The sequence below is a fragment of the Chelmon rostratus genome, chromosome 24, assembly GCF_017976325.1.
Source record: "Chelmon rostratus isolate fCheRos1 chromosome 24, fCheRos1.pri, whole genome shotgun sequence".
Lineage (NCBI taxonomy): Eukaryota > Metazoa > Chordata > Actinopteri > Chaetodontiformes > Chaetodontidae > Chelmon > Chelmon rostratus.
Genome location: NC_055681.1, coordinates 8,801,179 through 8,826,757, shown reverse-complemented (window position 1 = coordinate 8,826,757; position 25,579 = coordinate 8,801,179). Strand labels below are relative to the sequence as shown.

The following is a 25,579-nucleotide window of genomic DNA, read 5'->3' as shown; positions in this document are numbered from 1 at the left end:
TTGTATGCAGGAAAATGTCAGGAATTATATCGAGTTTGACAACTTAAGTCTGAATTCCTGCTTGTGTGAGTTAGAAACCTTCAAACGCAACCAGCTATAGCCAATGAGTTAATCAGAGGTTTTCTACATACATGTGCCTTCAGGGTTTGTTGAGAGCTACAGCAGTGACTTGAATAATTGGTTTGTTGATGATGATTTGCTGCTTTCCTTTGTCTTATGGCATATTAAACTTAATATTTTTGGGTTATGGACTGTCGGTTGGATAAAACCACCAATTTGAAGACAACACACTGCACTTTGGAAAATTAAACTGGGCATTTGTCACTATTTTTTGACATTATATAGACAAAAAAAAGATCAACTAATCAAGAAATTAACCAGCAGATTAAACGATAATGAAAATAATCATAAGTTGCAGCCCTTGTTTTGAATAGTAAAACTGTGGGAACAGTTGTGTAGTGTGCCTTCCTCAAATCTAGCTCAGACATTCAGAGGTTATGTTGAATTTATATTAATTTTAAGCTTAAAATATATTTATTTTCCTAAATACATTTCTTATCGTTTTTAGCATCATATAGACTTAAAAATGTAATTAATATTGCATATCAGAAAAAATACCTTAAATCAGAGGGACCATTACTGAGGAAACTCCGCTGTAGGCATTGATTAAACCCCTAAAAACTTTTTTCCTTGACAAAAATCTCTTCATGGCTTACTTCGGATTAGATGTAACCTTTGCCTTCATGGAGGATGCACAGTAAAGGTAGTCTATGCCTCTACTTTGACTCCGCTCATCAAACACACAAACCTCATCAGCAGCTTAGCTGTCTGAAATAGTGAAACACAGCTTGTGGTGATTGGTTTCTTAGATATGTTAGGAATGCCCAGTCATGCCATTTTTAGTACACTCATGATATGGCTTGTAGCACAAAAAACGCTGTATGGACATGTTACAAAGGTTAAAAAACGTTTTTCACTTGAGGTGGTCTTTAAATATGATGTGAAAGAAATGAAGAAGAATGAAGGAATAATGAGAGAAAAAAGGAAAAAGCCCTCAGGTGTCTCATCAGTTTCATTGTGTGTGTGTGTGTGTGTGTGTGTGTGTGGGAGTGTGTGAACGTGCGCACATGGTTTTATATTCTGCATTCCAGTCCAAGTCACATGCAGGTCTGTGTATCTGTGGTAACAAAAGCTCTCATTCATTGAGGAGAAGTTACTCATTCATTCTAACTCTGTAAACGTCTGCAAATCTCTCTCTGTGTGTCACCCAGTACTCTGTTTTAAGCTTGTAGTGTATTGATAGGGTGCGTGACAATGCATTTGATCATCATACGTCCACTCGTCTCCTGCGTCCAATTGGAGTCCAATAAAAATGACAAATTGTGTTTGATTGTCCAGATATTGGATGTTGATTTAGAAAATAAATTAGGAGCTTTGCAGCGTCAACGTATGCTCCAGCAAACACTCAGGCTTTTGTTTTTTGTTTTCCCCGCAGTGTGTTGGTGAGGAGAACTGGGTGGACAGCAGGACGATTTACATTGGACACAAGGAGCCTCCTCTAGGAACCGAGGCCTTCATACAACAAAGATTCCCCGACAACAGAATAGTCTCCTCCAAGGTCAGTGAAAACACCCACGCATACACACAAAGGTCAAAACACACTTTACCAAGATCTTATAATGTATAATGTTTTGGGAAGGAAAACCAGGGGCCTCGTGTATAAACGTGCGCACGTCCTACAAGGTCACGTGCACTGGTTTTCACACTTGTGAGGCCAGCTGCCTCGTTTCAAGTAGATCTGGCTTATTGAGCACATTGAAACCCTAAGGGCCGTGTTTATAGTGCATAGTCATTTATGAGAGTGTACGTGGCTCATGCACATGCTCATTCAGCCGTGCAGAACTGACGTGCGCATAGTTTTATACATTTTGAGGTTTCTGTGCATATGTACTTCTCAAATTTTGTGAGAATGCCATCCTTCCGATGAAAGCTGGGCAGTCTTTTATATTCTGTATGAGACCCCAGAGTCTTTTTACAAGTTCTGGTTCCTGCGTGTTTGTGACATGGATAGCTGTTGATGACAGTGTGGCCCCTTCTAAGTGCTGGTATTCAAACGGTTACATATTGTTTGACTGAACTCTCTCATGTTTCCAGTACACATTTTGGAACTTCATCCCAAAGAATATGTTTGAGCAGTTCAGGAGAGTCGCCAACTTCTACTTTCTCATCATATTTTTGGTTCAGGTAAAAGCTTTTCCTGTTTACTTTGACATGAATGTCAGACATTTGGAATATATTTTCATGTCTTTCTGCTGACTTTTGTTTCTGCAAAGCGTGCTTCTACAGGATTCTATAATTAAACGCTTCCAAGAATAATTTCAAGTTTCTGATTGTTACATTTTTCATTTGTGTTCAAGTCGACATTATCCAATTTGTTGTGCTGTATTTCTATATTTGTTTAATTATCTTATTGGATCCACATGATCACTAGACTCTGTTCTTCCTTTTCGTAACACATTATAATAGTTATTTGTTTTTTGGGATTGTAGGAGGGGATTAGGTCCATGAGTATTTTTGTATTTATTCTACTTCCCATAGAAGCCTGTAAAGGTCAGCTATCACTTAGTCATTTTGATATATGATATTGCAGTAGATCCCTGCACATTGCTTCATTCTCTCTGTCTGTGTGTGTCTCTTCAGTTGATCATCGACACCCCCACCAGTCCGATCACCAGCGGACTGCCGCTCTTCTTTGTCATCACAGTCACTGCCATTAAACAGGTGAGACCCACAGGTTTTCATGACTGGTTTAATTTCTCTTCATTTTGCTTCAGTTGGTTTGACATTAAACTACTACAACACATACACACACACACACACACACACACACACACACACACACACACACACGTACAGACTTTATCACACCTCTGTCTGTGTTTCTCTTTTTCAGGGTTATGAGGACTGGCTGAGGCACAAAGCAGACAACTCTGTCAACCAGTGTCCTGTCCACGTGGTGCAGCATGGGAAAGTTGTCCGCAAACAAAGTCGCAAGCTTAGGGTATGTGTGTGCATGTGACTGTGTGTGTGTGTGTGTGTGCGCGCATTTACCACCAGATAAATCACTCTCACCCCATATAGCATGAACAGACCTTTGGTGCATTTGTTTTATTGGCTCATGCCAAGGGATTTGCGTGCTACTAAGCTGTGTGGGTGTGTGGTTGTGTGGGGGTGTGTGTGTGTGTGTGTGTGTGTGTGTGTGTGTGTGTGTTTAGGCCTTCATTTGAGTGCAGTTTAGGTTTTAGCTGCTACATTAATATATGTTATGTAATATTTTCAGAGAGTGAAATTGCAGCTAGAATATCAGAGACAGAGGATCTGTTACAGGATCAACAGTCCAGTGAGAGAGCGAATGTGTGTGACTGTTGGCTGATCTTGAGAGGTTTACAGGTGGTAAAGCAGACGGTTAGCTTGTTAGGCAAACTGCATTAGTAGAAAGTGCATTGGCAGTGCTACAGGATAAATACAAGGTGTAAGTTAAAAAGGTTCTTTTGTTTATCATTCCACAACACAGGGCGGTGTAACAGAACACTTGCTGCAGTCCCTTTACGGTTTCCCCCAAACAAAAATTATATGTCATAAGATTGCCTTCTTTACCAGGATGCAGATGTGTGATGTCCATGAAAGGTTCACCTGCTCCACCTGTGCTCTACTGATGTAGAAATGGGTGCGTGTCTTTGCCTCTTTTTATATAAAATCAACGATCAGCTCCTTTTTGTTGCTGTTAAGCAGTAAGTTGTTCTCTCTCGACCACTCTGCATGATCGTTGGTTTGAATGCAAACTGGTTCAGGTCCAGGCTGCATGGGATGTTGTCTTTGATGTGCTGGGAGACCAGTTTCTTAAAGCACTATTAGGTGCACGTGGGAAGACTCTCCTGTGACAGTGATATGTCAGTCATAACATAAAGTAGCCTGTTGGGTTTTTAATACACGGCCAGGGATGTTATGAGGCCCAGCAGCTTTACTCATATTCACTCTCAGCAGGATTCTTCTCACATACTGACGGTGGCAGGTTCTCTGGAGGCGGAGGAGACTTAACAGCTGACTCTTTGCTGAAGACATCAGAGCCAACATAAAATGTGTTAAGATCATCTAGCAACGTGGGCAGTGTTGTTGGTGTTAAGGTCTTTCTCCAGTTTCTCCATTTTGCCTCCTTGATGCCAGCTTTCAGTGTCACTCCGGCAGTGTTGTAGGTCTCTTTGTCACCTGATCAAATGAATGAAAGACAGCTTTTTCAGCTGGATGGAGCCCTCACCCCTCTGTTCAACCAGGCGTCCTGGTTGGACGATGATTTTTTTGTCTTTGTGATGACCGCATCATCAACACACATTTTAAAACAGCTCTGAGGTCTGTTTTATTAAAAACACCAGCTACAATACAGAATATCACCCGGTTGTTTTCTCATGTGGCTGCTGCTCAGGTTGGAGATGTCGTCTTGGTGAAAGAAGATGAGACTTTCCCGTGTGACCTCATCCTTCTGTCCACATCTCGAGATGATGGGACCTGCTATGTCACTACAGCCAGTCTGGATGGAGAGAGCAGCCACAAGGTATTCATTTTTATTTGTTTGTGGATCGGATTTAATACGATAATGACTTACTGCTGTGTACTGCTGTTATATATGTAATATATCGTCTCCTTGAATCCTCCTCCCTCTTCTACATTTCTTTCTTTTCTCCCTCTTTCCCTCCTTCCTCCTCTCTTTTTTTTGACCCATCCATTCTCTCCTTCCTCCCATTTGCCCCCCCCTCCTCCTCTGCTAGACATACTATGCAGTTCAGGACACCAAAGCCTACAACACAGAGAAGGAGGTTGACTCCATCCACGCTACTATAGAATGTGAACAACCACAGCCAGACCTGTACAAGTGAGTGCAACACACATACCTGCACACACCTGAAAAACACTGTCATGCCAAATGAATGTCTGAAACGTGCCTTCTTTGCTGTTTCCTGCACAGATTTGTGGGCCGTGTCAACATCTACATGGACAGTGAGCCAGTGGCTAGGTAACCCATCCTCTCACTCTGAGTCAGTTTAGCTGAGAAATGTTTCAAAGGTTTTTCTTTGTTATGAATAAGTGTTATTATGATGTTGATAAGAGCATTGGACATTCTGATTCTCACAGTTTTCACAGTTTCTCAAATGAGTTAGGCTTGGGGTTTGTTATTTAGTGTCTTTTTTTTGCAATGCTGGCAAAATAGGAATGTAATGTTAGGGCTTTGTACTTGGTGGTGTGTGCCTACGAGGATGACAGAATACAGCAATAACACCTGCCTAAGAAAAGTGATGTAACAGTGAGAAATAAGCTGTTGTGTGTTTGCAGGCCCTTAGGATCAGAGAACCTGCTGCTCCGAGGAGCCACACTCAAGAACACAGAGTACATCTATGGTAATGCCTGAAAGACACTAATATGCTGAAAAAAAAACTTAACTCAGAGCCCCACTTACTAGCTTTTAGCAACTGCTCTCAGCAGATGCAGTTTGCTCAGTTGTCATCAAGTGATCCAAGTATATAACTGGTGGTAATTTATGGTGTACAAGGTTGCATATATGAGCAAGTCCCATCCACTGACGAAGGTTGAGAGATGGGATTGGAAAGGTCTTGAAAAAGCTAGCAAATGGATCAGGAGTGAAGATTTACCATGAGTCGAGAGTTGACGTTTATCTCTGCCTCCCTTCAGCGGTTGCCATCTACACTGGCATGGAAACCAAGATGGCTCTCAACTACCAGACTAAGTCTCAGAAACGGTCTGCAGTAGAAAAGTAAGTTCCTCTTTGGGAGCATCCTTTTTCTCAGTTAATGCTGGCTTCATTTATATTTTTCCCCATCCCTCCATCCACTTTTGCATCTCTTTATTATTCACTGACTGAGAGTCCTTGTCCCTGCCTCATTGCTCTGACAATCTCTTTCCATCTGGCACTGACATGCGTCTTGTATCCAGATGGCGTGTAGATACGACTGACTGTAGGTGGATTACATTTACACTTGATAACTGGGTGTCTGATTATCTCATTGGAATTGTATTTGCCTCCCTTTTGCCAAAGCGTGCTTGGCTCAGAGTAAATGCCTTGTCTCATCTGTTCCCATTATACAATTATCTACTCTGACAAGATCAATGTGCAAGCACAAAGCATCTTTTACCTGTGGGACTGATCGGCACCGTCTTTCTGAATCCATGCATCATTCTATCTGGGGATCAGAATTATTTGTGCCTTTGCAGCCTCCATAGTTAGTGTGGATGATTGCATCATGGCGTCATGTTGTACTCAAAGTACATATTGATGCAGATCAACCTTCAAAAAGTATTCATCCACTTTTTGCCAGTCCTAATGAGAATTTGTGCTATTATTATGGAAAACTGGAGATTTCCTAGATACGTGTCAGTGGGTTGCACCACACTCAAAATAGCATTTTCCACATCCAGCTGTCTCTGTACAGGTGTGTAAGAATATACAAAAGCACCTCAGATGATATGTAATTTGTTTAAGTAATTAACTGATCTTTCCAAACTACCATCTTATGCAAAAGTCTGTGTTGACATTGCTTTTTGTCTCCCCCTGCAGGTCAATGAATGCCTACCTGGTGGTTTACCTTTGCATCCTCATCAGCAAGGCTTTCGTTAACACGGTGCTGAAATACATGTGGCAGGCCGACCCGAACAGAGACGAGCCCTGGTACAACGAGAGGACAGAAACAGAGAGACAGAGACACATCGTGAGTCTGTTCATCATATTTCCTCAATCTGGGGGACAAAAAAACCCTTCTTCATCCCATCTTTACCTTCTCGTACTCCTCCTCCTCTTCCTCAGGTCATCAGGGCATTCACAGACTTCTTGGCCTTCATGGTTCTGTTCAACTACATCATTCCTGTCTCCATGTACGTCACCGTGGAGATGCAGAAGTTCCTGGGTTCCTATTTCATCATGTGGGATGATGAGATGTTCGACGAGGAGCTGGGGGAGAGAGCCGTGGTCAACACGTCAGACCTGAATGAGGAGCTGGGACAGGTAGCCAAGAACACCACAGATGATTGTACTGTACAGAAAAGTCATTATGAGATTTAAAAAGAAACAGAAAACAGTAAACAGAAAACGAATGGATGTGGAAAACAAACACATAGAATAACCTTCAGTTACTCTCATCCTGCTCTCTTTCCAGGTGGAGTATGTGTTTACAGACAAGACGGGGACTCTGACAGAGAACAACATGGAGTTCATAGAGTGCTGCGTGGACGGACATGTTTACGTACCTCATGCGATCTGCAACGGACAGGTAACAGCCTGATGGATGGATGGATGTTTGTGGTTTATTTATTTGCGCATTCATAATGACATAATGAGGCACAAACACCAATTTTGCTTTCCAGCTGCTCTGGAACTTTCCACCGCATCTGACAGTCACTAACAAATTTCAGTCCAAAAAGCTGCTCTTTCAAATGTTAAGAATAAACATGCACCAAATTCTAAAATAATATTGCGCACATGATGTCAGTGGTCCGGATTCCATGTCCGCATTAGTCTTTATTAGAGCAACTGGGTCAGAAGACAAACGATTCTGTCCTAGAGTCAAAGAGAACTATCAGTTGTTCCCATTCATGTTCTTTAAGTCACTGTTTTCTATTTGTGTTACTCCCAGCATACATACTGTATCTTTTTAGCTCTGTTTTTATTTAAATATTCTTACTCAGTTCACTTAACATCGTAATTGTAATATTTTCGAACTCTGCATGTCTGTTCATGTAATCATCATACTTAAACGTGATTCTAGGTGATGCCTGGTGCAGCCGGTATGGATATGATCGACACATCGCCAGGTCCCGAGGCCAAGGTGAGCATAGCTCAGTTCAAGTGTGTTTGTGTGTGTGTGTGCTTGTGTATTAGGGTAACAATGTGTTTGCCATCCATCAGGAGCACGAGGAGCTGTTTTTCCGGGCGCTGTGTCTGTGCCACACGGTGCAGGTGAAGGAGGAGGAGACGGTGGACGGGATCAAGCATGGCATCCACCAGGGCAAGTCCACGTCCTTCTACATCTCCTCATCTCCAGACGAGGTGGCACTGGTGGAGGGCATGAAGAGGTGAGGCTCATGCTCACACATGCTCATCAGACTGCTGAATTTGCAAATGAAGCCATACATATGCACACACAGAAACGTTTGCTTTCTGTGTCCCCTTTTCTCACTCACATACATAGTCAGTTCATCCATTTACGATTATGGTGCTTTGCTCTGTGCCACAGGCTCGGTTTCACCTATCTGAGACTCAAAGATAGTCACATGGAGATCTTGAATAGGGAGGACGAGATTGAGAGGTGAGTGTGCCCCTCTGCAACAATTCTCCTGTCAGCTTTTCATTTGTTTTAGAAGTTATTTAAACTGTATGTACTTATTATTTTTTATGCAGTGATCAGAGTCGATCTGACCTGCATGTGCATTACTGTAATATGAGGTCACCACTGCAACAGGTGGGAGTAACCTAGGAACTGCTGAACACAGCAGCCTTTTAGCTGTGGCTGTAAATGTAGAACAGAGATGACTGTTTTTGGCATTTTCAGCTTTCAAACTGAATATCATCTGCTTTTGAGTGTGTTAAGTAAGATTTTTAAAGGTTTATGTAAGATGTTAATAAGACATCTCCCACGCTGATCATAAGGATCAGTGCTGGGGCAGATCCAGGCGTATTTTAATCAGTATTGGCTAAAATAAAGCCAAAAAAATCTAATTCTTTCTTTGCTGGACTCTGCTGTGTTTTGTTTGTGTGTGTGTGTTTTTTCTTGTCAGGTTTGAGCTGCTGGAGGTTTTGACATTTGACTCGGTCAGGCGGAGGATGAGCGTCATTGTCAGGTCCAGCACTGGTAATATATTTCAAACTGTTAATATGTATGTACGTATGTCTTTATATGGTTCCTCTCTTATACTGCTTATACTTCTTGTTTGTCTGTGTGTGTGTGCATGAGCAGGGGAGTACTATCTGTTCTGTAAAGGTGCAGACTCCTCCATCTTCCCCAGGGTTATATCAGGCAAGGTGGATCAAGTCAAAGCTCGGGTGGAGCACAACGCAGTGGTGAGAGCCCTCGCACAAACAATTCCCTCATGCATTCATGAAGTTACAGGCAGTATTTTTCATTATTCCCATGATTCACCTTGTGAGAGTTTCAAAGGTTGTGTGACTTCAGTGGTTACCATCGTTACCGCACATGACACATGTTTCCATGGTTACCACAGGAAGTCGATCAGTGGAGCATGGCCCACTTCCATCAAACGGTTGTTCTGTATTTTTCCATAAAGGGCCCACTGTGGCTTCTAATATGCCAAACTTGCCCTGGCAGTTTTTCCCATCAGCTCTTAGACGTCGCAGCAGGTTACCATTTATTTCATTATCTCAATACTCCTGTCCTGCAGTCTGTTGGACATGTTATCAAAACAACTTATGTGACAGAACAACCCACACAAATGAAAGAATCCACCTTAGATGTCTTCAGTTGATCATGGTATGGGACTTTTGATTTGATAGTCAAAATGTAGAAAATAACCAACCTCCTGAGGTAGGAAGAGGCAGGCTGGGAGGAAGTACACATCATAACTGCAACAACAATACCTTGGTACAAGCTAATTCCCAAAAAGCAGAGCTGAATATCACAGGCTGATTGTAACAGAGTATCTGTGGGTGAAGTTTCTAGTTCACTTTACCTGTAAAGATGAACTCAATAAAGTGAACTGAACCTGCTCCAGTGGAAAACTAGGTCAGGCCTCGCTTGTTGTGGTTGCAGCTGTGGAAAACTTGTAGCCTTCAGTGCAAACAGAAAGATCTGTGGTGGGTGTTGTGCTGTTGAGGCTCGAATGGAAAGAAAAGTTGCTGCCCACACACCACACACTCACATTCAAGGTGAACAAATATCTTTATTTTGCTGTTTGTTTAGAATCTTTTTTAAAACAAAAAAGACAAAAAAATCACTTCTCCATTGATTCTTTCTTGATATACCAGTCTAACCCTGTTTGAATCTCACCTCTCCTCCAGGAGGGTCTGAGGACACTTTGTGTTGCCTATCGGCCTCTAAGTCCTGAACAGTACCAGGAGGTTTGCCACCTGCTGAGCGGGGCCAAGCTGGCACTACAGGACCGAGACAAACGTCTGGCCGAGGCCTACGACCTCATCGAGAAAGACCTGATACTACTGGGAGCCACTGCTGTGGAGGACAGGTGGAGGCTCTCTGAAGGGAGAATTTTTCTGCTGATGATATAGAAATCCAGTCTTTTGGTCTATTAGAACCATTTTGCTGTTAATGATTGCACTTTTTGGATCTAAATGTCTGCACATCAAACACCCTCAAGCACTAACTCATGATTCTGTGCGTGCTGCCCGAATTCTCAGTGAGCCAAACTGAGTGAGGACAAGAGGCAGTGCAACCCTCCGATCGCACTCGCTATGGAAGCAATTATAGTGCAGGCTTAAAAGGGACTGTTAACCCAGAGGGCATTGCAAGTCGGCTCATCCTGTTCAGAAAGAGGCCTAGTGTAAATGATCCAAGCATTGTTATACTGCATGGCCTGCAGGGGTATTTTCTCCTATTCCCAGTGTTTTTTTGCAAAACACTAAAATTCCCCTCTTCTTTGTCTGTGTTTTCATACTGTCCATCACAACAGGCTCCAGGAGAAAGCAGCAGACACCATCGAGTCCCTCCACAAGGCAGGTATGAAGGTGTGGGTGCTGACCGGTGATAAGATGGAGACGGCGGCCGCAACCTGCTATGCCAGCAAGCTGTTTCGCCGCAATACCCAGATCCTGGAGTTGACCACGAAACGCACTGAGGAGCAGAGCCTTCACGATGTCCTGTTTGACCTGAGCAGGACGGTCCTGAGGCAACACGGAGGCATGACCAGGGACACCTTCTCTGGGTGTGTTTTTATGAGGGACAGTATTAGATTAACAGCTTGCCAACCTTGTAGCAGGCTTTTAAGAGTTCATCTGAAATATAGAAACATTTTGTTTCATTTAGTACCATCAAGCAGTTGCTGCACAGACTGGTATTTGACAGATCTCCTCTTTGTCCAGTTTATCAGGTGACTGTACCGACTATGGTCTGATCATCGATGGAGCCACCCTGTCTGCGGTGATGAGGCCCGCTCAGGAGGACTCGAACTCAGGGAACTACAAAGAGATCTTCCTAGAAATCTGCCGCAACTGCAGCGCCGTGCTCTGCTGTCGAATGGCACCGCTCCAGAAAGCACAGGTACAACAGACAGCACCTGGATTCGCTCTACTTGCAGTACAGAAGAACCTGTAATAGATGGTCGTGAATCAGAAGTGGTGAAGCAGTTGTTGATTGCTTTTTTTGTATTTCTAGATTGTGAAGCTGATCAAAGCCTCCAAGGAGCACCCGATCACGCTGGCCATTGGAGATGGGGCTAATGATGTTAGCATGATCCTAGAGGCCCATGTTGGCATCGGTTAGTATTCTTGTCCAGCCGGCACTATGAAACTGTAACATGCCCACATATAAACACCTTCCACAACTCAATCAGCCTTTATTTATATCCACATCAGATGCACATGTGAAAGAATTGCAATCCTTTTTATACAGAGTCCATCATATTTAGGCAGTGACAGAACAAGATAACATAAAACTAAAAGTCACCATATTTGATTCAGAATCAGTTTGAGGTCATGTGACAGACAGGGCCAGTGAAGAACATTCATTTTGGGGGAAAGAGATGCTTGGTTGCCTCTTCTTTGTGTTTAGGATTGCTATTTTACTGCATTGTCCTGTAATGGGGAATAATGCATAAAAAGGGCCACTAGTCCTTCACTGTTCACCCAATATGAACACAAACAATCTTTGAGCTAAAAGTCGGCACTTTAACCTCACTCACAGCTGTAATACTTTCCACTGTCTATGCATTTAGTTTTGTCATGTTACCTGCCTCTCCAGGTATCATGGGTAAGGAGGGTCGCCAGGCAGTGAGGAACAGTGACTACGCCATCCCCAAGTTCAAACACCTCAAGAAGATGCTGCTTGTACATGGACACTATTACTACATACGCATCTCTGAACTCGTGCAATACTTCTTCTACAAGGTTGGCTTCTATATAAGAACTGTATATTATTATTAATTAGATTCTATGGAATACTTCTTTTTGCTTTTAACTTTATTTCAATTTTAATTGTTATTTGTTCAGAGTAGTGTTTATCATGAGTTTGGAGGCTGTAGCTTAGTTTCTAGATGTGGTATTTTTGAGACAGGTAGCATTTTTAAAAACCTTTATTAAAGATTTTGTATGTGAACGTATTTGACTTTTAATTCTTATAACAGGCATTATTAAAAATGCAATAATTACTGTAAAATCAGTAAGTATCAATATCAGTAAAATCATTTCTTTTCTTTCTTTTCCCAGAATGTCTGTTTCATCTTCCCCCAGTTCCTCTACCAGTTCTTCTGTGGCTTCTCACAACAGGTAGGGATATGCATATGTACATATACAAAATAGTTGAAAGGAATTAAAGAAAGAAATAACTCAGACTCTTCCTGCTCCCCAGCCGCTGTATGATACAGCCTACTTGACTCTGTACAACATCAGCTTCACCTCGCTGCCCATCCTGCTCTACAGTCTCATAGAGCAGCACATCAACATGGACATCCTGAAGAAGGACCCGTCTCTCTATAGGTTAGTGTGGATATCTTGCAATGAACAGGTGCAAAATCTGTCTATATATATGTGTGATGTACAGCTACTATCTGCTGCTCTTTTCTCCTTTTCTGCAAATGATTTTATTATTGCAGACATTCCAGTCATAATACCTTCTATTGGATTGTTTATGTGCAAAGTAACATCAGAAGATTAAGTATTTTCAAAAGCAAAAGAGTACACTAAATCAGTTGAGTCTAATAAACTGCAAGTCTAAATGTTTTCTATTGATTTTACATCCTTGCAAAGGAGACATTTGTTCAATACATTCAGGCCAGGCCTCGGAAAGCAGAAACCTCCCACTTTAACTTGGTTTGATTCAGTTCAGTGTGGTCACAGCTCAGATATTTCCAAATTGAAAACTCGAGGGTTCACATGACCAGACGAAGCATTTTTCTCCTCAGTCTAAATTCTTCCTTTCCCCATCGTATGACCCTCAGAGATTACCACTGGATGTATCGTCTTTTGTCACAAACAACAGAAATGTTCTCCAGTCATTTGATATTTTAGTGTTTGCAAGGCATCCATGTCAGTGATATTAAGCTGAATCAAATTAAAATATCTCATTGCAGTTATTTCTGGTTAAGGTCCTCCCAAAGTCATCTAATGGAGTATTGATCACTAAATGTGAAATCACTCATATGAGAGGTGGTCAGCATGAGCCACTCATACTGTGAGTTATGATGTTGTGTTTGCCTTCACAGAGATATTGCGAAGAACTCTTTGCTGCGGTGGCCCATCTTCATATACTGGACTATCCTGGGTGTGTATGATGCCATCGTGATGTTCTTTGGTGCTTACTTCCTGTTTGACAACACCACCTTCACCAGCAACGGCCAGGTAACATCCATTTGTCTATAACAGCCCCTGTCATTCAGTCCAGGAGAAGCATTATGGTAAATCTTAAAGGTGTCAAAAACTGTTGGCTATTTTCAATTCTGTGTTTTTTGAAATTGTCCACATATTTGGAGGACAATTGGTTGAACATTTGATGTATATCAAAGTTTAGGCTGCATACATAAATAAAATAATCCTTTATGAATCCCACAGTGGGGAAAATTGCAGTGTTACAGTGGACAGTGCATCAGTAAAAAATAAGTAAATAGGTAGATAATTAAACAGATGGTGGTTGAATTCACTTCCTTGCACATAGGAAATACTGATGTTTCACAGTTTAGTAAACGCTGATGATGTACATGAGTGAATTGTCAGATTTGGTGTGTGCGGGTGAGGCAGCCTGTTACTGAAGGAGCTGCCGTCAGAGTGTCCTGCATGGTGTGGGACATGTTCTCTATCAGGGATGAAAGCTTAGCCATCATCCTGCTTTCTCCCACCCCCTCTGCTGAGTCGAGGCACCACAGGACAGAGCTGGCCCTCTTAACCAGTCTGCTGAGTCTCTTCCTGTCAGCATCGAGATGCTGCTGCCCCAGCAGACAACTCCATAGAAGAAAAAGGTCCTCAGGAGTGCCTCCTTCACTCCAAAAGACCTGAGTCTCCTCATTGGATACAGTCTGGCCTTTCTTGTGCATTTGTATTGTCAGTCCGGTCTACTGCTACTACATCCTGCTACTTGTAGGATGTCTTTTCACTGGATGTTCACTGCTGTACGAGTCGAGTGTTAGCACACATGAAGTTGCTTTGTTGCTCTGATCGTGGTCTGATTTCTTGATATAAAGCATCTGAGACAGGCTTTTAGCTTTTTGTTTTGTTTTGTTTTTAACTGAAAACTTCACTTCACTCTTGCCACGTCTTTAAACAGTACATGACGTGTCAGATAGATGCTTTTTAATACAACAGTTGCAGTTTATTTTCACAACAAATGTGCAGCACCTGACCATAAAATGTGTGGTTTCCTCAGTTGACCTCCCGATGCATTTCCTGTCCCAGGCTGAAAAGCTCTCAAGGCTGCTCTTCTGACTTGTGCCCTTTAGTATAAAAAATGAGTGGACTGACGTGTAAAAGCTAATAGACGTTCTCCCATTCACATCCAAGCCACAACAGCATGGCGGGTTTTCCACCATCTTCCTCTGTGTCTCTCTATTTGTTTCCTTTCATTCTCAAGCAGCGTTACTCTCCCAGAAACCTCTCGGACTCCTTTGGGTTGCTTAATTTCACATTTTTTTATGCATTGAGTGTTTTATTATTTTCCAGCCACAAAACTGTTGTTTATTTTATTATGATTTTCTTCTTCTGGCCTTCTCCTCTTCTTCTTCCTCTCCTCTTACCTTTGTGTTGCTTTTTTTTTTGCTTCTCTTTCCTCCTCCCAGCTAATGACAACCAACACACAGATGGTAAGCCTGTCCCTGTCTCTCTGTCATCTCTCCCTAGTTTCAGTTTCCAATTTCCTGTTTCGTCCCATCACAGAGCCTGATGCCAAACCACCCATCATCCTCTCACCGTCCATCTCATGTCCAGCCCTTAGTGCTTGCTGTAGACACATCAGCTGTAGACTGTGTCATGACCTGCCTTTTGCTAGAACCATGCTCATATAGTGCTCAAACTCTTTAACTATACATTCTGTGTGTATTGTGTATATGTGGCACCACCAGTATGTACTATTTCAGTTAAAAGCAGGGGATGGATAAATATGGAAAATTAGTCGCCCTCCTTCCTGTATTACATGCCATTTGAGACATTTAGCCTTCTCTCTAATCTAATTCTTCTTCAGTTGATGGGGCTCCCTTTAGAGCAGAAAAACATTGTCACATTTGCGGTCACTCTCTGAGCCATCAGCACTATTTATAGGCTTGTTTGTGAAGAAATAACAGCTGGAGTACAAATGGGATGCCTGTTCGTAGTGATGTTTGCATCCAACAAGGAGCAAATCAGAAGGTTCTGATGTGTTTCCAGAGAGTAAAAAGTGAATTTGGTACACTTACGTATGTGAACAGCTGCATAGAAAAACAGCAGGACACTGGAAACAGTGAGACAGAGACAGTTTATTATTTGAACAGACACCTTCAGCATAATCAGCTTTGATTATCAGTCTCTCTGATTTGCACAAACACTGTCATGGCAGACTTCTGCTTCATCAGCAAACCAGCTTACAAACACAGGACACATTTCATTAATCAGATAATTACCCTCCTGTTATAATATCTCTGAAGTTCTACTTTAGTATTTGGGATATCTTATAATGCAAAACACAAGACCACAGTCTGGGCTTGTTTTAACTCATGCTGTCATCATTTCATTTGTCACTATCAAGCCAACATTGCAACCACCACACATTCAGGTGGCCTCTTAATTTCTACCTTTTCATGCTTGACTTTATATTCTGTTTTTTGAACGTAATTTATTCACAAATCACATCTCCAGTTCTTTCTCCTGGATTCAACACATTCAAGGAAATAATAGCAAAAATAAAAAATGTTATATATTATAATACTTCTTACATGTTAGTAGCCAAGCAGTGCAAAGTCAGGGTCAAGTCTTATGACATGCTTTTGATTTTGGCAAATTACCTTCATAACCATCATGAATTTTCAAGAAAGTGTTTTTTAACAATAAGGGCTAGCCTTTGTTTCTATGGTCACCATAACATAAATGTCATTATATCAGGATTATTATGAGAAAACATTAATGCTGTAGTCCTCTCTAGTATGTAGCACCAATATGTCTAATGTGATGAAGACATTATTCTCCATGTATCTGTTACTGTGACACCATGTTATAATTACAGCAAAGATGGCTGCCTGCAATAGGATCTGTCTTATTTGAAGAGCAGTGGGAGTTAATGTTGTTAATAATTAAGACCACATTTCCCATAAACCCTGTAGCTTTCAGTCACAAAGAGCAGAGAGCCTTTTAAATACGTTTCTCTGCGGCTGAAACAGATTTTTACACTCCACTGTCATTGCCATTCCCAGAAATTATTAAAGCTCTTCGCGCAGGTTAAGTTGCAGTAACAGCGCTGATGTCCTCTTTTGTGCTTTAAAGCAACACACAAAAAAAGCTTCACTGCAAATCCAGCTTAGTGAAAATAAAAAAACAGTGCAGGAGAGAGGCTGCCCTGCTTCATGTGGCCTTGAAGTTTCAAATTTACATAACTGATTCATTTTTGTTCTTTCATAAATGGTGCACATTTAAAGTGTTTTCCTATTAGTTTGACATGCACATCAATTCTTCTGGTAATTTAAATACAACACATTGCACCTGTTTCCCATCCATCAGCCATATGACAAGCTATTCTTCACCTGAATGTTGCTGTCTGAGCACCCTGCCATCTGTTGGATTGATTGACTCCTTACTGAGTATGTGCACCTACATCTATCTCTGTGTATCATATTAAGACCAGGCCTGCAGAATGAGCTCAAATGACCCCGGTGCATTTCCTGGTTAAATGCACCTGATTATCGTCACGTCACCTGTGATGCATGATAATGTCAGGTGTATAGATCAAGCATTTAATAATTCTGACACAGATAAAAGAATATTGAGTTCGACCCATCTGGTTATGTGACATCATCAATGAGCTGCAAAAAACATACTGTATGTACTCACTGTTGAGTATGAATGACATTCAAAGTGGACAACATTACACATGTGTTCAGCACCTGTTCAGCACACACCTGTGCGTGTACAGGTGGGTGCTGATCAGAAACCTTTTCCATTTGAAATGTGTCACTGACATCATCTGCTGTCCCTTTGCCTCTGCAGATGTTTGGAAACTGGACATTTGGAACGCTGGTCTTCACTGTGCTAGTCTTCACTGTTACATTCAAGGTACACACACACACACGCACACACATACAGTATTACCAGTCTCTGGACTCACAGAAGCACCCAGACGAGGCCTCGCTGGTATAATTAAAGAGATGTATGTAATTTGGCAGGTTGAAGGTTTCCTCTCTCATGTCACACCTCTGTCTTGCAGTTGGCTCTAGATACTCATTACTGGACTTGGATCAACCACTTCGTTATCTGGGGCTCACTGATCTTCTTTGTGGTCTTCTCTCTGCTGTGGGGCGGAATCATCTGGTAAAAAAATAAAAGTTTTTCTATTTCAGGCGAATAATATGTTAAAGTGACAAGCGGAGCTGATGTCGGCAGGATTTTTAATGTAAAAGCCTGAAACCTAAAATAAATAAATATATGCTCTCCTTTCTTTCCAGGCCCTTCCTCAACTACCAGAGGATGTACTATGTGTTTATGCAGATGTTGTCCAGCGGTCCAGCCTGGCTCAGCATAATCCTTCTGATAACGGCCAGTCTGCTGCCAGATGTGGTGAAGAAGGTCATCTGGAGGGCGCTGTGGCCCACCACAACTGAGCGCATACAGGTGGGCGTTGACACATTCTCACCGTTAAGTGTGTATTACTATTATTAATAATCTAGCTGTGAAATCACTACAACAGAACAAATCCATGATTGTGTGAAAGTACTCTTAGTTTGCTAAATGATCACTGTGGGTCAGCAGATGTATGCTGGCTTTGGCTACGTCCCGACTCTGCTGGATGTAAGTCAGTAAGCTCCGCTCTGTCTGTGTGCAGTGCTCTTTTATTGCTCAATCAAAAAAGCACGATAGAGGTATTGAATGTATTTTTAGCAACGAACACAATCAATATTTGATCAATGGAGAGCAGCCAGCGTAGCTCTTGTTTCACTCCACTACAGGGGCTGTGAATGGCTGCTCTGCTCTGAAAAATAGGTTTTGTTAGTGATAATAAAATTCAGTATTCAAACAAAGCCTGAATTGTGAATAGAGGACAAAACCTTTGTTAATAGCAATAAGAGCACTTACTGTCCTGGGCTCTGGGATCTAAACATAGGAGAGCTGCAGCACTATTGTTATTTTAGGGGCAGGTGCTGTACATGGAGAGCTGGGGATTTTCCACCAAGCCTGTGTTATTACACTGTGTTTGATGGTTGAATCAGTTGCTGTAGTGACCTCAGCCTCTCTGAGTTTCACTGAGAAAATCAGTCAAGAAAGTAGATGTGTACAAGTATGTGTAGGCTGTTAAATGTGTTGGTTTTCAAAGTGTTTGCACTGAGTTTTGAACCTTCTAAATTTCCTCCTGCTTGTCCTAAACTGCTCCTTTTCCTCAGCCCTCCTTATAGCTGTGGTTGTGGAGAGCTGAAAACCAACCTCCTGAAACCTGTCCAGATATTTCTGACCCTTTGAGACAGACTCTGTCTATTTCAATTGATGGATGATGTGACGGTTTTGACAGACCTGACTGATCTTCAGAGCTTTAACTCTTCCTTCTCCCTGTTCACCCCTCCCTCTGACCCTCCTGCTTCCTCCCTTCCTCCTCTTCTCTCCCCCGTGGCAGACAAAGCGTCGGTGCCTTGCCTCAGAGCCCTCCACCATCTTTATGCTGTCTCAGACTTCCAGCAGACTTAGTTTCTAACCCAGCCCTCTTAGAGGTGACCCTCTGCCTTTCCTCCTGCCTTTCCTTCATATTTTTCAATTTTTCTAGTCTGTTACCACTGTTTTGCATGAAGTGGCTCTTGTATTGCACAGTTTAGTTGCATGCTAGTGCATTTACATCTGGATTTACCCAAGCAGAGTAAAAAAAACAACGTCTTTCAAATTGTGTTCCTCTGCCTGTCGTGTAAATGCAGCGTATGTGAAGTGTGATGTATGGCCTTCATGACCGTTTTCTTTTGTTGCACTGACATTAGACTGTGAATCTTTGTGATTTTGTAGATCCTTAATGTGTCTGTCTCTGACTGTATGTGTGTGTGTGTGTTCGCGTGTGTGTGTGTGTCCACAGTGTGTGAGGGATGATAGAAGGTTTGAGAGAGCCGTGGCCTACCACAGTTCTGACTCCTTACTAGATGGATTAGCTGTCACAGAAGCCTAGAGGGCTTCAGCACGGTAAAACACACACCCTGCCCCTGTGTGTGTGTGTGTGTTTGTGTGTGTCATGGTTGGACTTGCAAATGGTTGGTGATATTAACATCCTGCAGTGATGGGTTTACTTTGCTGTGGTGTGTGGTTTCACAGGTTTGACCTTTAAGAGTTGTACCTGACTAACGCATGGGTTGTAGTGTGTGTGTGTGTGTGTGTGTGTGTGTGTGTGTGTGTGTGTGTTTGTGTGTGTGTATGTGTATGTCTGTGTGTGTGTGTGTGTGTTGGATGACCCAGACATTCTCCAGGTATTGTATAAACAACTTTTATCCTGTTGGGTGATTCTTTACATGGAGCTCTGGCGCCCTCTTGTGACGTATTGCAGCATCTATAAAACTGCAGAGCCATAAAACTGCTCGCAGCGGGACTCAACATTCATGCATGTTTATCAGTCATGCTTCCATTTGCATGGTTTGGTTATTTTTATGGTGATTTACGTTTTATGACGTAATGGTATTATGTATTTATATATTCTGTAGGACTTCATTTGCTGGGGTTGTAACGCTTGTGTACGAACAGAGTGGACGGGACATTATAATCACTGCTGGTGAATTAGATTAAAGGCAATTCAATAATTAATTTAATCTTAGAAACAACTGAATTGCCCTGTCCAGGGCTGGGTACCAAACTTCACTACTTTATGGCACCAACCGAATTGTTTCCATTCTATCAAGAATCAAAAAATGCCTTTTTATTCGGGACCATTTCATTATCTCAGTTGTAAATCTCAACAGCATCAGTGAACCAATGAGGATGCAGCAGGCTTGTGCCAGATCTGGTAATGCTGGTGACTGGCTGCCCAACATTACACACCATAGAGACATGCAGGAGGAACACTACGTTAGATTAATCAGAAATGGTCAGTCTACCTTCAAACGCAACAAGCAGATTCACTTAAATGTATCTGTGCTGCATGCAATTGAAATGATCCACCTTTTCTGAGACCTCCATGCTTCAGTGTGCTTTTTTCTACAGCATCGACTGCTGTCAGTTAGAATTCAGGCCAGCTGGATAATAATGTCTCCTCCCTGTCTCTCCTCCACCTGCTAGTACAGTACTCTACGAGTTTTCTTCTCTGTTTTTACTTTGTGTCTCCCTCTTCCGCCCCCTGTTGTTCGCTCTGTCTCCCTCTCCTCCCTCTCAACACTCATGCAGAATGCTGATAAACTGTACAAGGGCCAGCTGTCTGAGTTCACCCCCCTGGCCTCTCTCCACGCCCCGTCCAAGACTGGCAGCCACCGGCGAGGTTCGGGAAACCAAAGGAATGCTCCGAACCCTCGAAGGTCTGAACCCTTTAGCAAGAAAATCATGTTCACACGCTGGCAAAGAACACCAGACTACTGCACCTTCACCCCCCTCCTCCAGTTTGCAGATGGTGCCCGGCGCTCGAAGCAGGGACACGCCTACAGCGGGGCAGGGCCAGAGACCTCAGTCTAATTTATTTCTGTCTGGTGTTCTAATCTTATGTTGTAATATCAGATACAGTGGCATCAATTTGAAGTTGAACTGAATGGAGTGAAATTCTAATAAATAGTTCCAGAAGCTGACCGGCTCACTGCTACCAGAGCTGCAAAGAAAAGTTACCCAAAAGTAACTGAACCTCATGTATTTATGTCACTGAGCTGGGACTGTGTCGCGAATAGCAGATACCTGTAATCCATCTGTAAGGGATTACAATGAAAGTGACCTTCACCACTGTTCCCGAGTCAGCAGCCACGTTTGGCACCAAGCACTATGGGACGGCTCTGGAAAGGACTCCATCCACCGGGCCTCGCTCACCGTCGCATCGTGCGAAAGGGCTCAGTGTTTTGATGTCACAGCAAACGAACAAACAGACTCAAGAGCTTTGATTTCTTATATATATATTGCGTCGCACTGAAAGTCTGTGCACTCGCCCTTTACGTCTCCCTGCCGGTAGCTGAAATGTACTTCACTCCAATTATTTAGGATTTATATGACATTTTAATAATCGTTATGGCGATAATCATGATGTGTTTGGCATTGTGCTGCTGCTGCTGACGATGATGATGAAGACAGTAGCAGTGCTTCAGCCAGCTCGAGCTTTCCCTGATCAAACATGTTCTTCTCTTCATTCCCACCATCCCTCTCTTTCTTCTCTCTCCGCCCGTCTCTTCTGCCTCTTTTAGGACTAACTGGTGTTGCCTGTGTGCAAACCTTTTATCTCGAAACACTCCCTAGGACTCTGGGGATCAGATCCTGCAGCACTGTAAGGAGGGGTGCAGTAGAGCAGTGAAGCATAAGTGTTGGAGATGTGGATCTGAGTTGGTCTCTCGTCCTGTTTTATTAGTCGTATGTAAGAGAACTAGATCCAACACTTGAGCTTGTAGGTAGTCTAGAGTGTGTAGTGGGATAGCTGTGTGTATCCGTGTGCTGATAGCTAGCTGTCGTGTTAGTATGTCTGCTACGTTCATCTCTGCAGGCTCTCATTCTGTCTTATTGTCTTTAAAGCACTTTATCCACAGACTTTCATCTTATACTGATCTATAATGCGATGTAAGAGACAAGATTTTTATGGCTTATTGTTTAAGTGACGACTGCGCAGCTGTTTCTCAATGCCTTAATGTCACTGTGTAAATACCACATTACCCTCCACACAGACCATTTACCAAAGAAACAAGTCAACTGGCAGATAAACTGTACTGCTAGTTGAAGTGTGTGACCTGTAGGTCAGGGTACACGTTCATGGTTCTGTCAAACACTTAAAATGACAACGAATATCAAATTTAGTTGACGTCTGGGGGAAGGTTTTTTTAAAAAGGACAGCACAAAAATGAATTGCTTTAGTTTATTTGAGTTCACTTTTCCCCAAAGCACTTTGAAATTTAACATGAGAAACTCGTCCTTATTGAGATCATCAGAACACTATAAAATGATCAAGTGCCCCAAACTACTTGATGCCTTAAATGAATACGTCATTTGACATAAAGCCATTTATTAACGAGAGCACAGACACATTTCCATCCAAGTCTTACCACTTTATCAAACACTGAAGGTTTTGGTTTTATTCTGTCAACCAAAAAAAAACACAAAATGAAATGAAACAAATAGCATATGACAAAGATAAAATATCCATAAAACAGAAGCATGACATATAATAAAAATAAGTACCTCCAGAAAACAGTGAGTCTTTAAAGGCAGCATAATGGAAGTGCACATCTCCAGCTCTGCTCCTCTTACAACACAGTAAACTTCAAGCTAGAGGTGCTTCTTCGCTGCTGAGAGCTAAATGAGGAGGTCGGAGGAGGTATTTCAGTCTGTGGGTCGGCATCTAATAACTGTGTGCTAATGTTTTGAAAAGCCTTATTTTGGCGTTAATAGAGTCTCTACCTTGAACAAGGCCTTCGCAATGCAGCCTTTGAATTCTGCCGCATGCTTTCCTGTTCCAACGCTTCCTCTCTGTCTTTCTTTCTAGCTGTCTCTCTCTTTCTGTCTTTGTCTCATCCTCCCTCTGGTGAAGCGATGCCGATGTGAAAGTGTTTCCTACCTCTGTGAGAGCTGCCTCCACCCGTCTGATGCTCATCATCACCCTCCGTCCCCTTCTGCATCTTCTCGGCCATCCATCCATCCATCCATCCATCATTGTGAGACAGAGTAGAAAAGATGTTTTGTGCTCTACTTTGTCCTCTACTTCAATGAACCAAAGCCTTGTTGCTGCTCAAGATACTTCTAGCTGCTTTACATTAGGTGCCTTGTGGTAGTTTCTCTGTCTCTGCTGAGCTGTCTTTGCTTGCTCTGTGGTAACTTTGCAACTAATAACAGGCGTTTGGGCTGTACAAAAGCACTGCAGGTGATGGATGTATGGATGCATGACTTAGGAGTGAGAGAATGGATAAGTGAGAGAAAGGGTGAAAGTGAAAATGAGTTTTTCGCAGGTTGTCCAAGAAGACTTATTCGGAACAAACACAGCACTGAAATATGACACTGACACGCCACCGATGAACAAAATATTTATTTCATGCACCGAAACATTCGAGGACTTCTGTTTAATATCTGTTTTTTATTGTTTTTACTCCAAATGTTTTATATAAATCAAGGAGGGCATCTGTCTCTGAAATGTTATTTTTACAGTTTTCTATTGTGTGCAATGTGTAAAATTCCCCTTTACTACATTACAAGTGAAGGTCTCACTTATATTGGTCAGAGCATACTGGACAAAGATATCAGTCTGATGTGATGTTGTCTTTAATCTGTTTGTTATCCCAGTGGTGGAGAAAACTTGAAGAGCTCCGGCTCTATTCAGTCAACTGCAGTTGATCAATGCTACAAACTGGGATTTTAAAAGAAATTCTGTGTATATTTTCTTTTATTTAAACATTTGCTTCTTAAAATTCCAGTTTTCTGCTTCAGTATTTACATGAAATTAACATCAAAGCAAAGGATTTCTTCTACTGCTGGATTCTGGGGCCAAATCCACAGAATTTGTCTCTGAACTACATTTTCCAATTTGCATTTTAAAGTGTCACTTCACCCAAATCACAAAAGAAAACAAGTTTTCTCACTCACTTCTGCTGGTCATGCAGATTGGAACTACTTTTTACCAAAGAAGTAGCCCCTATAAATACTGATTATCCGGAGAAATGAAACTCAGTCCACCCAAGACAGAAATCTTACCTGACAACATGTATTAAACCGGAAGTATCTGCATGGCTCGATGCCTCTAAGAGGTGTGAAAACACTGTATGTTCATTCGTCATTTGGGTGAACTGACCCTGAATAATGACTCTGAATGTATGCATGTAATCTAAAAGGCATCTGGAAGTCTGTTTCTTTCGGAGCATTGCCATAACTCCTTCCTCTGGTCTGTCCTGGTGTCTGCAGGAGAGCCGCTGGAAAACCCGTTCAGAAATACATCGCAAAGAAAATAACCACAGTTACTGTTGTGCTCTTTGTATGTATGTTAGAGATCTTGTTGTTATTTTTTTTTTACTTTCTGGAGAAACTATTTGATGTGTGTCTTATTTATGTGGAGTATTCAAACACGAGTTGTGACGAAGCAACACTGGACATGTATGTGTGCATAGCTTTAAAGATTCAGAAAGAGATATTTCTGTGGCGTTAGCTCAGATACACCCCTGCACTGAACCATCTCATCTGATTATTGACACTTTGCTGTAGAAACTTTCAAAGCCATTAATGGTGGGTTTAAGGTCTTACTGGACCGACCGCTCTTGCCCTAACTGTCCTGATCTTTCAAGACCACCTAAACTGACAGCCTTCGAACAGAATGTTATCTTTCTCTTTTACAATGTATTATTGTATAGTGTTCTATGATTCTCATAACCAACAGTATCTGTACATCCCAGTACACTCAGATGCAGTATACATATACAATATATAAATGTAGTTATGTCAATTGATGTACAGTTTGAGGTCTTTTTATATGCAGTTTTTAACAGAGTCATATCAAGATTTACTTGTGGATTTTTGCCAACATTTCTGTAGCTATCAACGGCAAACAACTGTACATTTGCTTGAAAATAAAAGCCAGAAGTGTAAAGTATAAAAGCCTGAAACAGTGTGATCTTTTTCTGCACTTCATACATCGGCCACAAGGTAGCAGTAGAGTATCTCACATGTGGCAGACCTCGCCGCTGCCTTTCAAGATCTGAGTTGATAAATGAAACGCACCTGAGGAGTTTCTGAATATCTGAAGCTGCTGAAATACAATCACATCACGAGAATAGTTTTGAGAGTGTGTATCTGTGCTCGCATTATGCTTTGTCTCAAACTGCACTCGCAGCTGTGTTCAACAGACACTTAGGAAATGGTGAAAAAAAATAAAAGGAAAAAAGAGAATTTTTAGATTTAATGTGTTCCCCAAAGTTGCTTCAGGGCTGCCGTCTGTGCCATCCGAGGACGTCAACAAGATTAGGATGAAGGTTTTGGATCGATTGGATTCTCTTCATCCTTTTCACTTCTCATCTGCGCTGATCTCCACGTCCTCTCCTCCACAGCTGGCAG

At 42.1% G+C, this 25,579-nt stretch overlaps 1 protein-coding gene across 2 annotated transcripts in view; it reads left to right on the top strand.

The window, feature by feature from the left end:
• The window catches only part of atp11a (ATPase phospholipid transporting 11A), a 43,881-nt gene extending 21,204 nt beyond the window's left edge, over positions 1–22,677 (top strand). Inside the window, exons 2-31 of one of the 2 annotated variants that reach the window (XM_041966515.1) lie at positions 1,496–1,618; positions 2,155–2,244; positions 2,701–2,781; positions 2,954–3,061; positions 4,481–4,609; positions 4,824–4,927; positions 5,021–5,068; positions 5,386–5,450; positions 5,743–5,824; positions 6,626–6,776; positions 6,872–7,069; positions 7,221–7,334; positions 7,830–7,889; positions 7,970–8,136; positions 8,298–8,369; positions 8,839–8,912; positions 9,018–9,121; positions 10,076–10,257; positions 10,702–10,953; positions 11,111–11,288; positions 11,403–11,505; positions 11,988–12,133; positions 12,452–12,511; positions 12,594–12,721; positions 13,447–13,582; positions 17,402–17,467; positions 17,619–17,722; positions 17,857–18,022; positions 19,461–19,564; positions 20,753–20,882. In XM_041966515.1, the coding sequence (XP_041822449.1) occupies positions 1,496–1,618; positions 2,155–2,244; positions 2,701–2,781; positions 2,954–3,061; positions 4,481–4,609; positions 4,824–4,927; positions 5,021–5,068; positions 5,386–5,450; positions 5,743–5,824; positions 6,626–6,776; positions 6,872–7,069; positions 7,221–7,334; positions 7,830–7,889; positions 7,970–8,136; positions 8,298–8,369; positions 8,839–8,912; positions 9,018–9,121; positions 10,076–10,257; positions 10,702–10,953; positions 11,111–11,288; positions 11,403–11,505; positions 11,988–12,133; positions 12,452–12,511; positions 12,594–12,721; positions 13,447–13,582; positions 17,402–17,467; positions 17,619–17,722; positions 17,857–18,022; positions 19,461–19,550 (3,381 nt within the window). In that variant the 3' untranslated portion in view covers positions 19,551–19,564; positions 20,753–20,882. Of the gene's footprint in view, positions 1–1,495; positions 1,619–2,154; positions 2,245–2,700; positions 2,782–2,953; positions 3,062–4,480; positions 4,610–4,823; positions 4,928–5,020; positions 5,069–5,385; positions 5,451–5,742; positions 5,825–6,625; positions 6,777–6,871; positions 7,070–7,220; positions 7,335–7,829; positions 7,890–7,969; positions 8,137–8,297; positions 8,370–8,838; positions 8,913–9,017; positions 9,122–10,075; positions 10,258–10,701; positions 10,954–11,110; positions 11,289–11,402; positions 11,506–11,987; positions 12,134–12,451; positions 12,512–12,593; positions 12,722–13,446; positions 13,583–17,401; positions 17,468–17,618; positions 17,723–17,856; positions 18,023–19,460; positions 19,565–20,752 lie in introns of both variants that reach the window. The other variant, XM_041966513.1, reaches the window with a different exon arrangement.
• Positions 22,678–25,579: the final 2,902 nt, after the last annotated feature.